At 43.9% G+C, this 16,531-nt stretch overlaps 1 protein-coding gene across 1 annotated transcript; it reads right to left on the reverse strand.

Annotated features, from left to right (window-relative positions):
* Positions 1-6,457: 6,457 nt before the first annotated feature.
* On the reverse strand, positions 6,458-16,310 carry RPS7 (ribosomal protein S7). The gene is made up of 6 exons (XM_009880138.1): positions 16,112-16,310; positions 15,718-15,789; positions 13,990-14,133; positions 9,104-9,168; positions 7,213-7,363; positions 6,458-6,578 (listed from the first exon to the last, which is right to left on the reverse strand). The coding sequence occupies exons 1-6, from the start codon at positions 16,184-16,186 to the stop codon at positions 6,501-6,503; spliced, it is 585 nt and encodes a 194-aa protein (XP_009878440.1). The 5' UTR covers positions 16,187-16,310; the 3' UTR covers positions 6,458-6,500.
* Between the last annotated feature and the right edge of the window lie 221 nt (positions 16,311-16,531).

Raw genomic sequence — 16,531 nt, forward strand, 5'->3', positions numbered from 1 at the left:
TGCTCACACCATGTCGTATCCTCTCTCCCAGCAAACCTCTCCCCAGCCCTGGGGTGTGCAACCTCCTTCCCCACCACAGCTCCACCGCCAGCCCACAGCACCGCACACGTTGAGCAGCGTTGCTGGCAAAGAAGACAAAAAACGGGTAATGCAGATACCACAGCACTGCAGAGATAGTGGTGCCTCATACTCAGGACTCACTGTGGGCCACCTTCATAAAGGCAGACCTCTCCTAAACCACCCTGTTTCCATGGTGGGCTGGAACCTAGCTACCCTCCTGACCGCTATCAACCCCTGTGCTTTAACACACACCAAATGGTCATGAGAAGAACTGATGACAACTTCCAGATTACATCAGTAAAGAAAGGACAATGGTAGAACACAAACACAACTGCACAAGGACCACGCAGCTCTAATTTGGAAGCTCAGTTTTATGCATACACAAGCCCCGTTAGTTCAGTGGGAGCAGAAGGCAATTATCAGCATTGGGCCCTTGAAACACTCTGTTGGCAGCAACTTGCCAAGGGAAATGTTTGATGTAAAGAATGCAGAGAAGTGACTGTAGTCCAAGCCTTTGAAGATCATATTACAATGGCAAAGGAAACGTCCATTTACATACATATCTACTCTCCCTGTAAACACAGGCAAATAACTTTGAGGCCAGAAACAGAATTCAAGGGACAAATACAGCCATTTCGGGGAAAGTTAGTAGAAAAGGTAGGATTAAGCACTGGGGAAACAGAAGTGAAAAATAAACATAAGTGACCATAGTTCAAAAGAAAAGTCAAATACTAAAAACGCAGAGGAAATGTTTTCTCTGGAAAAGGGAAAAATAAGCAAGTACATAGCTTTCTTTCACCTAGGAGAGAGAAAAGGGCGCAGCCCCCTTACAGAAAGGCATAAGCATCCTTCGCCCACTCAGAAAGCCGATTGGAAGCTGCGTGGTCACATTGGTGCACCATCTAAATCAGGCTATGTGCAAAATGGGGTACTGATGATGCATGGACTGCACGGGAGCAGCTTAAGCCATCATCAGGTTGACGATTAAGCTAAAGCTTTTCATTACGTTAATACGCTTGTCTGAGAAACTGTAGCACTTCAGGAGCTGCTTCACAAGTCTTTCGGCCACCCTTGGTGGATGGAGCAGGACAGCCTTCAGATGCTGGGATACAGAGCAAGACACATCAGCCAGACCAGCTACATCTTGACCCACAGCCCAACATTCACCCAGCCTTTAAGCGCAGGTTGACACAACTACAGGTAGGAGTCTTGGATTGAAACCAACCAAAACCAGGTAAACAAAAGCAAGTTGGTTGTAAAAGGAAAAGAACAAGTCTTCTGTTAGAAAACAAGAAAAATTAGGTTTATGCATTTCACTAGCCTTCAGGCAAATTCTTCTGCTCTTTCCATAGTCAGCTGGCATTACCTTTTTGTCTGTAAGAAAATTAAACATAGTATCTATTTTAAAACACAATGACTACTTAGAAATGTTGTTGTTATAAGAAGATGACAAGGGTCTAATTCTCCCCTTGGTTTGGCAAAACATCCAATGGCATTGGCAACATTCCCAAGCAGATTTTCCCAGGGGGTGAAAACTGGCAATACCCAAACTCCTTAATAAAACAGTATCTGAGCTCAATTGCTCGAGCTCAGCTTATCACAGACCATTACAAATGCTGTTCCAGTTCTTGAAAGTTAATGGCTTAAGCCCTTAGTAAGCCTCCCAAGGCAAACTCCCAAGAGACAAGAGGAGATGCAGCAGATGCACAACTCCTTCATGGTACCGATCTGCACACCTTCAAGCTGAGTGTGTCCCCTCCTCTGCTACCAAGACCATGTAATGACATGTCCCGTTCCCTTTGGCTTCACCTAACAGGTATTGTTTATCGAAGAAAACAGAAGAACAACTTTATTAAACACCAAGATACACCTGGGAAAAAACAGCCTGTACAGCTGTCCCTGTGAAGGTATCCATCTGAAGCTCATTCCCTTAGTGCCGCCCCAGGGGACAGACAGCACCACTGCACCTCTATGGGCAGGGAGACACCAGAAGCTATCCCTACCACCTCTTCTGTAGATGTATGGTGGGAAAGGTCAGTGCAGAAACAGCAACACAGGTTTAACTTTGCTTGCAGCTGTATAAAATCTGCCCTTCAACTTCATTAATGGTGTTGCACTAACCTTTTTTGCATAAAATTTCTGAGCAGCATTCACTGCGGCAGTAATACAGAAACTGCTTTTTCTGTTATTCCCCATCTCTATAATTGGCATAATCTCTCTGGCCTGGCTTTAATTCTATCTTTGCTGCTCGAGGGGCAGATCAAAACTGAGCCAGACACGTCAGCACAATATCCAATATGAAAAACATTAGCTATTAATCATTTAGCAACACCTAGCAGCAACTGCTTATTGCTAAGATTAGGAATGATTTTCCTGAAAAAAAAAAAAAAAAACACAGAAAGAGTAACAGTAACTGGAGGGTAGAAGAGGGGATACCTGAACTTGCAAACGGTAACAAATCTAACAAACTTTCTCCTCTTAATCACAAGACATAAGTAAGAACCTTTACATGCAGGTCTCTGTAGGGAACAGAGCACTAGTACAAAGAGATGCTTGTGTCACTTCTCTCACTCTCAGCAGAACGCAGGTTTTTCCACAGGAGCACTCTTAATGCAGGCAGTAAGAGGCACAGCAAAGCCACTTCGTTATAACAGGGTCAACCACTCGCACTGATCAATGCTGCAGGCAGGCCTGAACAGAGGACAGGAAAACTCACATCCCCTCAGCCTAACCAAAAGCCTTCTTTTTATGAGACTTTGTGACTTCCTGTAATCAATATCTTTTTTTCCTGTCATTCTGATACACCTCTAGAGACCTGGAAAGCACAGCCCACAAAGAGAAAAAGCTCTAGCTTTTGGGGATTGCTCTAGCTTTTAGATATAACAGAGAATCAAACTCAGGCCTCCCACTTACAAAATTTGGGAAAAATGAAGGCTTAAGAAATAGACTCCTTCAGTCTATAATATAGGAGTGATAGGATTTCCTTTTAATACTGCTCAGCACTTACATGCAAGCGGGGCTAATCCAACACGATGTTATCGTGCATCAAATTATCATATTAATACAAGATGGTCAAGCACTTACCACCCAAAACTTCAAGCAAGTTCTGCCATACTAGGAATTTTAACACATCTACACACCTTTTCAAAGGTAAAGCAGCCAGGAGCAGCTTTCCTCACAGACAAAAATATTTGAAGACATTTGCGAAAGGATTCATATGGAATAAACAATGAAAGCTCGAATATCAGGTGCAAGTCTCAAGAGCACCGAACAGATGTAAAGGCCCTGCTCCTCTTTCCTGCAGTAGCCCAAAATAAATCGGTCTTTTTATACTCATCAGTATCTGACAGTCTCTTCACATTGACACTACCCATGTACTACTGCTGCACGGGGTCTTGGTAGAGCGCCCCACCGCTTTTTTTGCGGACCAGCTGATAAAACTCCTAAGGAATCACACATTCAGAGTTCAACTGCACCAGCACACGAAGGGTATTGGAAAAGTCTAGCATCATCTCATATGGAGTCTGTTTAGGTTAAGGTAACATTTGACACCAGTATTCCGGCAGCCTCATTAGCACTTGACCAGATGGCATCAACTGACTTTCCAGATTGCAGGCGTTCACTTGCTGTGCTTGTCAAGGGACAGAGGGAGTTGTCTGACTGCATCACTGACACTAACACACAAGGGAGTCCATGAATAAAGGTAAACTAGGACTAAAGTCTTTTGCAAAGCTCGCAGCCTGGTATTTTTTGCCACAAAAATCCACCTTTACTTGCAGCTTAGTTGATGTAAGAACCATAAACGGCTTTGACAGCATTATCCTTTCACTCAAAGAATTTGCTTATGGGGCCATCATGGGCCTTTGCATTTCATACAGTTCAAAGGGCTTGCAACAAGAGCCAAGAAAAATCTATAACCAGCTGGCAATGCCTGGGAACATTTGCAATCTTCACATTCAGTTTACTAGATTTCTCCTCCCCCACTTACCCCCCTCCCGGTGCTTCAAAACTAGAAACGCCACTGACATTTTTATTACTATGAAGAGATCAAACCCGAGTTGCATTTCACCATGAAACAAGAAACGCTGTCTACTGAAGCCCGCTGTCTGAGCATCACCTCTTCTTGCAGATGTTACACAGCCCCAGCAGACTCACCAACATCTAACTAAAGGTAGTTAACATCTGGTAAGTCTCCAAATACTCCCCAGGCTGCTTCTTCCAACACACACCCAGCAAATATCTATTTGCACAGGCTACCATCTGTCATTGCTGTAGCAGGCTTAGCAACACGTCTGACTTGAGTCTAGAATTACTTTGGAGGTCTTCGGGTGGTGTTTCCAACCTGAATAATGCCCATTTTAACAATGAAAACTTGAATTCTAAAGTTCTGGCACTCCTTCTGCTACAAGATCTTTTACGATTACTCTCCAGCAAGCAGCCAAGATTTGAGGTTATTATATACCTACAACTCCCCTCACCTAATTCTAAGGGAAGCTGAATCATCCCAAGATGAACAATAGTCAAGAAATGAAGAATAAAGTTATACTCCAGAGGCAGAAGTTTGAAAAGGAGAAAAAGGCCAGGCCTTAAGCTAAGACAACCTCTTCAAAGATACAGCCTGCTTTTTTGTGCAAAGGTTCAAGCCTTGCCAGTAAGTAGGAGGAAATTAACTATTAGTTGCAACAGGGCAGGTGTGTTTTCCTTGTTCTCTTTGCATTGCCTGCACCAAAAGTAACAGCATATTGCTATCTGTCCCGCCCTACTCAACAGAAGTTACAGCATGACTTAAAAAGCTTCACTTTTCCAATGCAAATGCAATTGTTTTAACCTTTTAGGTCTTCGCAACCGAAGACGAGAGGTATCAAATAGGAAGCAAACAAAACTACAGTAAATGGGAAAAGAAAATAAAGGTACAAAGACCCTCAGCAAGCAGCACTTGTCCTCCATCTACTCTCAGGTAGGAAGATGCACATTATTAAGGGCTCCTGGTACACAGGCTGCTACCTACTAAGCTCTCCACTTAATAGACTCTCTCTGTAATTAGTTGCCTTTTACTGTATTAAGCACTTACTCCCAAGTAACAGAACAGAATCATAGAATGACCGAATTGTTGAGGTTAGAAGGGACCTTTAAGATCACCAAGTCCAACCGTTAACCTAACCTGACAAAACCACTTCTAAACCATGTCCTAAAGTACCACGTCTATGCTTTTTTTAAACACCACGGGGATAGCGAATCCACCACCTCCCTGGGTAGCCTATTCTAACTATTCCAATGTTTAATAACCCTTTCAGTGAAAAAATTTTTTCTAATGTTCAATCTAAACCTTGCCTGGCATAACTCGAACCCATTTCCTCTCGTCCTATCACTTGTCACTGTACTGAATAGCCTGTTCAGAACAGTGAAGTACTAAATTAGCATAAATTGCTCAGAGCACTTACATGCCCAATTATATGCTCCCCCCGAGCTGGAAAAAAAAAAAGTTACTTGCTGAAAGTGTTTCTAAACAAATATCCAAGTCAAAACTGTAGTGTTTTCAGGACACTATCATGCAGCCTCCAACTGCTGGGATACAGCTAGTCCTTCCCCACCTCTTCCCATATGACCAAGCATGTACTATGTTAAAACACCATCTAAAAAACCCCCAAACATTCCAGCAGTCATTGCTTCACCCCGGCATATCTACCCCTGCCTTCAGTTATAAGCCATGAGGAAGGTTACCCCAACAGTGATACATCTACATACTGCTAATACATCGAGATACAAAAATCCATGATTTCTAAAAGCAAGATCAATGTCTAAAAAAACCTGTAGTTTGTGTCCAGCAAGGCAGTCAAACACACAGAAATGAAAATGTCTCCCCATTTCATGCTGATAAAGGTGAGAAGCTGCAGAACCCACTTTTAGGTAAGAACTGGAACGTAATTTTGCCATTCAAAGAGCAAGAAAATTACCTAAAATTTAACTATACCTCCCGCAACATACTTCCCAAAAATTTAACCCCCTTTTTCAGATGCTATCACTTCATGCTTCATAGGTCACACCACCTGCTATGTAACTTCTTCCAGTGTCAGGAACATGTAGGTCTCCAACCGGTGCTCTTGTGCGCAAAACTCAGGAGTTCCACTGTCCTACAGTAATTCTCCATTCTCCCCAAAAGGAGCATATAAACGTAATTCAGTTTGGTTTTCAATGCCAATTATTTTTGCAGACTCTGGACTTTTCTGTCCAGAGTTGTGTTGTGACAGTGCCAAGAACAACCTATGAGGGCTATCGTTAAAACACTGGTGACTTAGCACGTTGATAGACAAATGTCACTCATCCAGACAGTAGAGAAGTCCCATGAACCAGTTAACCCCCACCTATTTTTATGGAATTCAAAATTTAAATGAAATTACTCTGTTATATGAACAGTTGTTTATTCAGCCATTTTTTGCACTTTACAGCTGGAATTCTGGAAATTCAAACACCACATCTTTGCCTGTGAGCTTCTTGTAGACACCAGAAAATGTTTCCACCTGTGAAGACAAACAATCTTGTTTATACATACTGTATATGGAAGTAAAATCTATGTTAACATACTTTAGGTACTATACTATTTCCCACAGTGCCTTCACTCTGAAGTGAACTCTCAAGCTGACTATTTTCTTCTAGATTAAGGCAGCTGAGCATTTCCACAGAAGACATGCTTCCTGAAGAACATTTGGAACCTCTTTCATTTGAAACTGTAGGAGACCCAGAGAGCTGAGCTGTCCTAAACATGTCCCCAGAGAAAAAAAACTAAGCAAAGTGATGGGGGACTATGCTGTACCAAGCGCATATGTTTAAGGTCGACACTAAGCACTAGACTTAAAACAGAAAAAAAATCCACAACACCCAAACAAACAAAAAACCTCCCAACAAAACACTGTCTGTTCCCATGAGGGAACCAATATATCTACTTTAGAATCCAGGGGTTTTGGCAAGTTGAACCAGAGCTTTAGTTCAAAACTGTCTTGCCTCATCTTCAGCATCTTACTCTGAATACAAACAGAAGCATCTCCACTGCCACAAGCCAAAAGGCAGTCTTTTGCTATGTCACATAAGCAGCCTCTTCGTTACATCAGAATGCCACCACATCGTGCATGAGAAAGTAAAGTTTTTTTCATTTACCTTGTGTTCAACATTGTTCTGTTGTGCTTTGTCCAAATGGACTTTTATGAGCCTGCTGCCGTCCAGTTTTACGCGGATTCTCTTGCCCACGATTTCACTTGGGAAGACCAGGTCTTCAAGAATGGCATCGTGCACTGCAGTAAGCGTACGGCTGAAATGCCATATTTGTATTGTTAAAACATGTCCTCTTGCCAAATTTTCCAGTTCGCTAAGCTTTAAACCTTCCACAGCATGCTTTAGCTGAAAATTCAGCTGTGTTTTGGTTTGGGTTTTGTTTGTTTGTTTTTTTTTTTTTCTAATGCTGCAGTGTGACAATACCACACCTTTTTGCACATCATACAAAAATAAAAGCTGAATTCTACAGTAAAAACAGAAACTTAATGAGTGCATGAGAGAAAAAAAACAGTGAACAGGTTTCTGACCTTTTTGATCACATGTTGCTTTGCAGCAACAGCCCTGAAACATTCTTTTACTTCTACACATTTAAGGAAGGTTTTGTTTCAATCAGAACCAAGTTCTACCAAAGACACTCAGCTGAAGAGTTTAAGGTGCAAGTATCTTTAACTACATAGAGTATGTTCACAGGAAACCCAGTTTTGAAAACACTGGTTTCTGCATCTGCCTAAACCCAAGTGGTTTAAAACACCAAATATTACTGGACAAATCTAGCTGCTAAGTTTAATCCATGCTTAGAAGACTGATGTCTACATTTGTATTCTTGAACTGTCTGAAAGTGAGTCAAATTGAGAAAAATTAATCCAGGTTATTTTGTGTGTGTGTCTAGATGACTAGTAACATTTCCAGCCTCCCTATCTCCAGTTTTAAGGCAGTATCACCATTAACCAAGACCCGTGTCTACAGCAGCATTTCAAACTTGCAAAGGTTGAGATAGCTAAGGGAGACAAATATCAATCACATTTCTATGCTTTGCAATATACGTATCACGTTTTTACAACAGCACTAGCCTGATGTAGTCTCAGTCTGAGAAAGGGATAGCCCTGCACACCCTTTTTTCCCCCTGCTGAAAGTGGCAGCATGCTAATCATGCACACAGATGCCAACTTCTCTAGCCGCTGTGCAACAGTAGTTTTAATACAACACAGAGCCCTCCAAAGGCAGGACTTCGGCTAGAGCAGTACTTCGAAACTGCACTTTTAAAATCCATGCCTGAAGAATTCAAAATACCATAATAGATATGATACAGGTAACACTGGGGCTGGGAGAAGTTACAGGAACACGCCACATGCCATAAAGAGGACAAACTTTTAAGACATGGACTACGTAATGATACAGTAAGATGGAGGACAGTCTAGAAGAGGCACTGACATCCACATAGCCATAGTAGTGCTGCATGTCTAGTAATAAAGAGACTAGATGAGAGCAACAAGGCCATTTAACACAAATGACTATACTACTGCTGTTAAACTCATGCCCAGTGAGACTACTCATACCTACACCCCGCCTCAGCCATTCTCTCCCTCACTGCATCCCTTCAGTGTGCCAGCCCTGCCTTCTGTACAGTCTAACATGTGATGTGGATGTGGGTCTTCCTACAACTTAAAAAAAAAAAAAATTAATTGTTGTCAGCACACTGTGGTAACAGAGACAGCAGGCTGGAGTTTCTTAAGCCATTACTGCTGGCTAAAAATTGGCTACAGCTGTAGCAAGACATACAGATGGAGTTCTAAGAAATGCAACACAGTGCCCAAAGTCAAGCTTATTACTGCACCCTTTAGCAGTCAAATTACAGATACCATTTCAAGCAGTAAGGGAAAGGACACGACCACCCAATCACTTCAATGGCTTCTCAAAAACTCAGCTAAACATTACATGACTGAACTATCAAGTTACAAAAGAAGGCTGTCATATTGAATCAGTACTATTTACTCACCTCCTGGGACGCTTTTGCTTGTTTTTTGTGCGGCTTTTTCTTGTTGGCTTGGGCAGAATCCTCCTCTGTTAAGGGAGGGAAAAAAAAAAAAAAAAAAAAAAGGGCATTTCTCAGTATCTAGTGTTTACAGTCAACTCAAAAAAAACCCAACCCACACATACAGGTTCCCCCTACTAGAAACAGACACATGAAACACCTCAAAAGGAGCTTAAAGTTTGCCTAAAGCTACACCAGACATTGGAAGAAGGAGATGCGCTCAGTCTGCTAATACGTGACTCCATGGCTGGTGTCACTGCCACAATTTTGGCGTTTTTTGACAATGGGATGGCCTACATGGCACCAGGCTTGCTGGCATCAGATGGGGTTCACCTTTCTGAGGGTCTTTGCTCATGAGCTTGTGGGGCTAGCTTTAAACTAGACTTGATCAAGGAGAGGGTATCATCAGGCTTGCTCGTGACACATTAAGGGACAATACTCCAAGGTTTGAGGGATGGGGTGCTAGCGAGGGCCCTGAACCCATTGCTCCAAGATGTGCTGGGTACAGTGCAGCACATTTAAAGTCTTACGGAGTTGAGCCAGGTGCTCTTGAGGCAATAGGAGCCAACGGGCAAACACAGATAAAACACCTCAAAGGAAGGGCACCTGGAGAGCAGCACGGAGGATGTGCAGCCCCTCCAGCCAGTAAGTCAGCTTCAACAGGGACCCAGCTTAAGTGCCTCTATGAAAATGCACGTAGCATGGGGAAGTAACAAGAGAAGGTAGAGATGTGCGCACACCTCCAGGGTTTTGATCTCATTGGCATCAGAGACGAGGTGGGATGGCTCCTAAGACTGGAGTGTTGGAATGGAAGGATACAGGCTCTTGAGGAAGGACAAGCAGGGGAGACAAAGAGGGAGTGTTGCCCTATATGCCAATGAACAGCTGGAGTGCATGGAGCTCCATCTGGTGATGGACGAAGAGCCGACGAGAGCTTATGGGTGAGGATTAAAGGGAATACAGGGGCAGGAGACATTACAGCCAGGGTCTGCTAGAGGCCACCTGACCAGGATGATGGAGCAGGTGAGGCCCTCTACAGACAGACAAGAGTGGCATCGCATTCATATACCCTGGTCCTCATGGGTGACTTCAACCACGCCGCTGTCTGTTGGAGGGACAACACAGTGGTGCACAAACAATCCAGGAAGTTCTTGAAATGCATCAGTGACAACTTCCTTCTCCACATGGTACAGGAGCCAATGAGGAGAGGAGCTATACTGGACCTTGTCCTTACCAACAAGGAGGGGCTAGTGGGGAATGTCAAGCTCAAGGGTAGCCTTGGCTGCAGTGATGATGAAATGGTAGAGTTCAGGATCCTTAGGGCAGTGAAAAGAGTGCACAGCAAGCTCACTACCCTGGATTTCATGACAGCAGACTTTGGCCTCTTGAGAGACCTGCTTGGTAGGGTTCCATCCTCAGAAGCGATCTATCCCAATTACGTCAGGCAAAAACACCAGGAGGCCTGCATGGATGAACAAAAAGCTCCTGGACACACTCAAAAGCAAAAAGGAAGCCGACAGAGCATGGAAGCTAGGACAGGTAGCCTGGGAGGAATACTGAGAAACTGTGTGAGCAGCCAGTGACCAGGGTAGGCAAGCTAAAGCCCAGAGAGAATTAATCTGGCCAGGGACATCAAGGGCAACAAGAAAAACTTCTATAAGTATACAAATGATGACAAGGAAGACGATAGATGTGGGCCCTCTCCACAAGGAAACAGGAGACCTGGTCACCTGGAGATGGAGAAGGCTGAAGTACTCAATGACTTTTTTGCCTCATTCTTCACCGATAAGGGCTCCAACCGCATCACCCAAGTTGCAGAAGGCAAAGGCAGGGGCTCTGAGAATGAAGAACCACCACAGTTCAAGTACCAGACCATCTAAGGAACCTGAAGGTACACAAGTCCGTGCAACCTAATGAAATCCATCCGTGGGTCCTGAAGGAACTTGCGGATGAAGTTGCTAAGCCACTTTCCATTATATCTGAAAAGTTGTGGCAGTCTGGTGAAGTTCCCACTGACTGGAAAAGGGGAAACGTAACCCCCATTTTTAAAAAGGGAAAAAAGGAAGACGCAGGGAACTACAGGCCAGTCAGTCCCACCTCTGTGACCAGCAAGATCATGGAGCAGATCTTCCTGGAAACTTTGCTAAAGCACATGGAAAACAGTGAAGCCAACACGGCTTCACTGAAGGCAAATCATGTCTGACACATTTGGTGACCTTCTACAATGGCGTTACAATGCTGGTGGGTAAGGGGAGAGCAACAGATATCGTCTACCTGGACTTATGCAAAGCGTGTGACACTGTCCCATGTGACAGCCTAGTCTCTAAATGGGAGAGACACGGATTTGATGGACGGACCACTTGGTGGATAAGGAATTGGCTGGATGGCTGCACTCAAAGGGTTGCAGTCAATGGCTCGATGTCCAAGCAGCAACCCATAATGGTGTTCCTCAGGGGTTGGTACTGGGACAGGTGCTGTTTAACATCTTTGTTGGCGACAGGGACAGCAGGATAGAGTGCACTCTCAGCAAGTTTGCTGATGACATCCAGCTGTGTGAAACAGTTGACATGCTGGAGAGAAAGGATGCCATCCAGAGGGACCTGGACAGGCTGGAGAAGTGGGCCCATGCCAATCTCATAAGTTCAACCAGGCCAAATGCAAGGTCCTGCACCTGGGTTGCAGCAACCCCAAGCACAAATACAGGCTGGGGGGATAATGGATTGAGAGTAGCCCTGAGGCGAGGAACTTGGGGATGCTGGTGGATGAGAAGCTCAACACGAGCCGGCAATGTGCGCTTGCAGCCCAGAAGGCCAACCACATGCTGGGCTCCATCAAGAGAAGTCTGTCCAGCAGGTTGAGGGAAGTGATTCTCCCCCTCTACTCCACTCTTGTGAGACCCCACCTGGAATATTGCATTCAGCTCTGGAGTCCTCAGCACAAGAAGGATATGGACCTGTTGGAGCAGGTCCAAAGAAGGGCCATGAAGATGATCAGAGGGCTGGAGCACCTCTCCTATGAAGACAGGCTGAGAGAGTTGGGGTTGTTCAACCTGAAGAAGCAAGGCTCCAGGAAAACCTTACAGCAGCCTTCCAGTATCTGAAGAGAGTGTACAAGAAAGCTGGAGAGGGACTTTTTACAAGCACACATCCTGACAGGACGAGGGGTAACAGCTTCACACTGGAAGAGGGGAGACTGAGATTAGATATTAGAAAGAAATTGTTCACTATGAGGGTGATGAGGCACTGGAACAAGTTGCCCAGAGAGGCAGTAGGTGCCCCATCCCTGGAAGTGTTCAAGATGAGGCTGAATGAGGCTTTGAGCAACCTGGTCTAGTGGGAGGTGTCCCTGTCCATGGCAGAGGGGTTGGAACTAGATGATCTTTAAGGTCCCTTCCAACCTAAACCATATGATTAGAACCTGATATTACTTACAGTAGCTGAAGTACTCATATTGATTTATTTCTTATCTACTGATCCTGTATTCATCACACTGAAATAAAAGATTTGTATTTCAACCCATCCTGCCCCATGAATATAACCAGGGTAGTTTACTGTGTCATATTAGCCATCTGAACATACTTCTTTGGGAACAGAAATCTCAAAGAATTTTACAATTTCTGTTCGGTTGAGCTTACTACTCTGCTTCACAGCAGAGGCTATTTCGGTCCCACAGATAGCTAGCCGACATCTGAGATCAAAACGCTGGTTTGAAGAATGAGATGTATTACATGATCCAATCAAACCCTGGCTTAAATGCAATCTGTTCCAAAAGCAGCATCTACAGGTATTTATACCAGCTCAGATCAGAAAAATTTATTTCTGCTTCCCTATCTGCAAGGGTAGACGAAACATTGAGATGCAGTTTAGATGAAACATTTTAGATACAGTTGTAGCCAGCCACCTGCAGTATTTTCTACCAACACATCTCAGCTTCCGCATGACTGTATTCATGCTGACGTTACTGTAATCCAAACTGGGTCATGTCACATTCAAAAGCAACAACGTTTCACCTACAGAAACCTATGTTTCACCTGCAGAACAACTGCACATATTCCTTGCTAAAATTCAGATTACTAAACCAACAGGGAATTCTCAAGCACTTAAGTTTAAGTGAGCCAGAGGCACTTGATTAAAAGAAGTCTTCTTGGCCACATAAAGATTCAGGGTAAGGTGGTCTGGCTCCTAAAATTATGTTACGAAGAATTTTTGCTAAAAAGAGCTTCAGTCTAACAACCAACTGTCCACTTGGCAGACAGATCTCCAGAATTTGTCCACCCCTTAGTACTGCTCAGGGAACCCTGTATCACCTTTTCACAGCTTAGCTCCTTCCATAAATTCAGAACTCCAGTCAGGTTTTTCCTTCCTATTAAACTGAATTTTAAGTGCTTAGATTATGTAAGCATAGTAAAGTTCCTAATATTTGCTCCCTTTAACTTTCAAGCTTTGCTTCTCAAACTTCTAAAGGAGTAAGAGAGGCCAGAACAAGTAAGTTACAACTACTTCCAAAAAGCTGCACATCTCACCAAGCTTACATAGCCTTGGCTGCTAGCTGAAATCATTTGAGCTTACATCCACAGAAGGACATTCATTACATTTCCTGCTGGTACAAATATATGCATTATATCATTGTTACCTTGAACAGACAAGACATGAAGGATAGTGCAGCACTGGCACAGGTTATCTAGAGAGGCTGTGGAATCTCCATCCTTGGATGTTCTCAAGACTCAGCTAGACAAAACCATGGCTGACCTGATCTAATGTTGGCAACAGTCCTGCTTCAAGCATGAGGCTGGACTAGATGCCCTCAGGGATCCCTTCAAGTCAACATTTTTATGCTTCTAAGCGTTTTACCTGAGCAATGAACACCACATGCTTTCCACTGAATTTCTTCTCCAGCTCACGAACTAGCCGCACCTGAATCTTCTGGAAAGATTTCAGCTGAGGAACTGGTACGAAGATAATGATGGCTTTTCTGCCACCACCCACTTCAATTTCCTGAAACAGAAGTAGAAAGTAAACATTATCTAAGGGTCAAGAAGCAGTGTTTGGTTTGATCGGGAATCCTCTGAACACAGATATTTGATAGTCTTGCTTACAACTTTGGAGCAGGGTGAGAAGGAGCATCAGAAAGCAGTACCTGTTTTAATGCATTTAAGAGCCAGCATTAAACAGAAAAACCTCGGTCAGAGTGCTTGTTTTGCTCTAAAGGAGCGATTGGGCAATCAATCCCACCACTCCTTTCACAGTCACATCCTCTGACTAGCAAAGCTCATTCTTTCTGCAGGACGGGACTCGGATGCTAGAATCCTAACTACACTGAATGCTTATCATCTGCAGTGGTACTTAGATGTTGATACAAAGTTTCAAAAATTATTTGCCTCTAATGCAGACTCCAGACAGTTTACAGTAATAAATCTCTTATTTTTGAGCTGCTACTTCATGGAAGTCATCTTCTGTTCACCACTTGCCAAGGCCTGCATTGCCAGGTTTACAACACACCAACATGCATTACTTTTTCCCCTGGTTTCTGTCTCCAACAGTTGATCAAAACCAAAGAAGTTTGTATAGGCTTAAAAGCTGCTTCTCTTATGACCCCAACTGCAGACATCCTCATTCTCCAACAGAATGGAAAGCTGAATTGTTTTTCACCAGCTAAGTTCCCACATGAGCTAACTCAGATGCCCACAGGAGATTTCTCACAAATAAACCTAAGTAGGAAACTAAACAACAAAGACATTTTTAAGAACTCCTTGTTGAGGACAGTACACGTTGCTGTACTTCAGCAGCAAAGCAGTTTTTCTGAAGGGCCCTGAACTCATGTACCAAGCCAACTTCTGCATTTCCAGATTCTTTAACTTTAAGCAGTCAAGCATCTGTGTCTGTGTGAATATTGGTAGGCCTGGGCAAGAACCAAAGAGCAACCTACTGAAGTTTTTGGTTATAGCAAGCAGCTTCAGAAGTTCCATCCAGTCTCCAAGGCTGACAAATTCTAATACTAGTTTTCTTCCTCCTTTTCCACTAGTTTTCTTCTTCCTTTTCTTCCCTAAGGTTTCAGTTGCCTTTATAAACCCAAACCAAAAATTACAAACAGGCTAACCTACATGATCAAGTCAGTCTATTACCTCAATCCATCTCCTATCTATTACTTGGTACATAAAAGAGGATTTACAACAAACGGATTTTACAGAGTATTACAGTTCATGTTCCTGACAAAGATTCTGTAACACCTACATTGCCAGCCAACATACACACACAAAAAGTGAGTTTCAGATCTCAAGCTCACTCGGCAGATAGAAAGTAGAGCTAGCTTTTCTTTAAATACATTTATTTAAAATACCAAACTGCCATTTGAGTTTTGACAATGACTTTTCAGACCAGTTCCTAAAAAAAAACTATTACAAAATTCTACATGTTAACAGCAAATATCAGAAGATAAACCACAACAGCACATAGGGAAACAATCACAGGCTGTAAGAAATAGCTAAAGACACCATTCAACTCGTATGTTAACATTTGCAAAAGTTAAAATACATGCAGAGAGCAAGTCACCAAGCCATTCGTTGTGGAGGTCTCGCCTACCTTAGCTGCTGTGATGTTCAACTCCCGCAGCTGAGCCTTTAAGTCAGAGTTCATTTCCAACTCCAGCAGAGCCTAGGAAAATGAAGTTACAAAATAATCCACTACATACGGTTCGATTCATAAGAACCCTGGAGACTGCGGCCTGTACATGGTGCCAGAGAGCAGCTATATACTTTTTACCATAGCCAGTATCAAAGATTTAACTTCCTCTATGTCACAATGACAGATGCAACAAGTTCAACTGGTGGGAACACAGGCTGACTACCCTACATAAAACTAGGAAAGGGTACATGCTTAGACAACATCACCCTCGAAGTTTAAGCTCCAGACAACTGTGACAACAGTGTGTCTGTAATTTGCAGTTGGTAACCGAACAGCAGGAAAGGACACGTACCTGGGATATACCAGACTCGAACTCATCTGGCTTCTCGCCATTAGGCTTCACAATTTTTGCGCTAGAGCTGAACATGGCCTTTCTGCAACGCAAAAGAACACCTCAGTTGTCACCAGCAACACGTCTTCGGCCACAAGCACTGCAAAGACTCTGCGATTCCGGCTGCTCGGCCACATGCTTCAGAGCGAAGCCAGAGAGAGCCCCGCACAAGCCCCAGCACGCCGCTCCAGGGCACGTCGACCACCACAGGTGAAAACCGTCCTGGGGAACGCAGGCCCGGCCTGCCCACCGCGGCGCCCCGCCTTGTGGGGGCCGAGAGCACCGGGGAGGCCGCCCGGCCGCTCACGGAGCCCCACGTGCCGCTGGGCGAGTGAGCAAGCGGCCATTCCCGCCTCCCGGGGCTCCGCGCCCGGCCCCGGC

This window comes from Charadrius vociferus, unplaced genomic scaffold (assembly GCF_000708025.1).
Source record: "Charadrius vociferus isolate BGI_N301 unplaced genomic scaffold, ASM70802v2 scaffold552, whole genome shotgun sequence".
Classification (NCBI taxonomy): Eukaryota; Metazoa; Chordata; class Aves; order Charadriiformes; family Charadriidae; genus Charadrius; species Charadrius vociferus.

Coding starts and splice junctions, on each gene's coding strand:
- RPS7 (XM_009880138.1), bottom strand. CDS start 16,186: ATGTTCAGCTCTAGCGCAAAAATTGTGAAGCCTAATGGCGAGAAGCCA. Junction 9,169..13,989: donor ATGTGGTGTTCATTGCTCAG/GTAAAACGCTTA, acceptor CTCCCTTAACAG/AGGAGGATTCTGCCCAAGCC. Junction 6,579..7,212: donor AGAACAATGTTGAACACAAG/GTAAATGAAAAA, acceptor TTGTCTTCACAG/GTGGAAACATTTTCTGGTGT.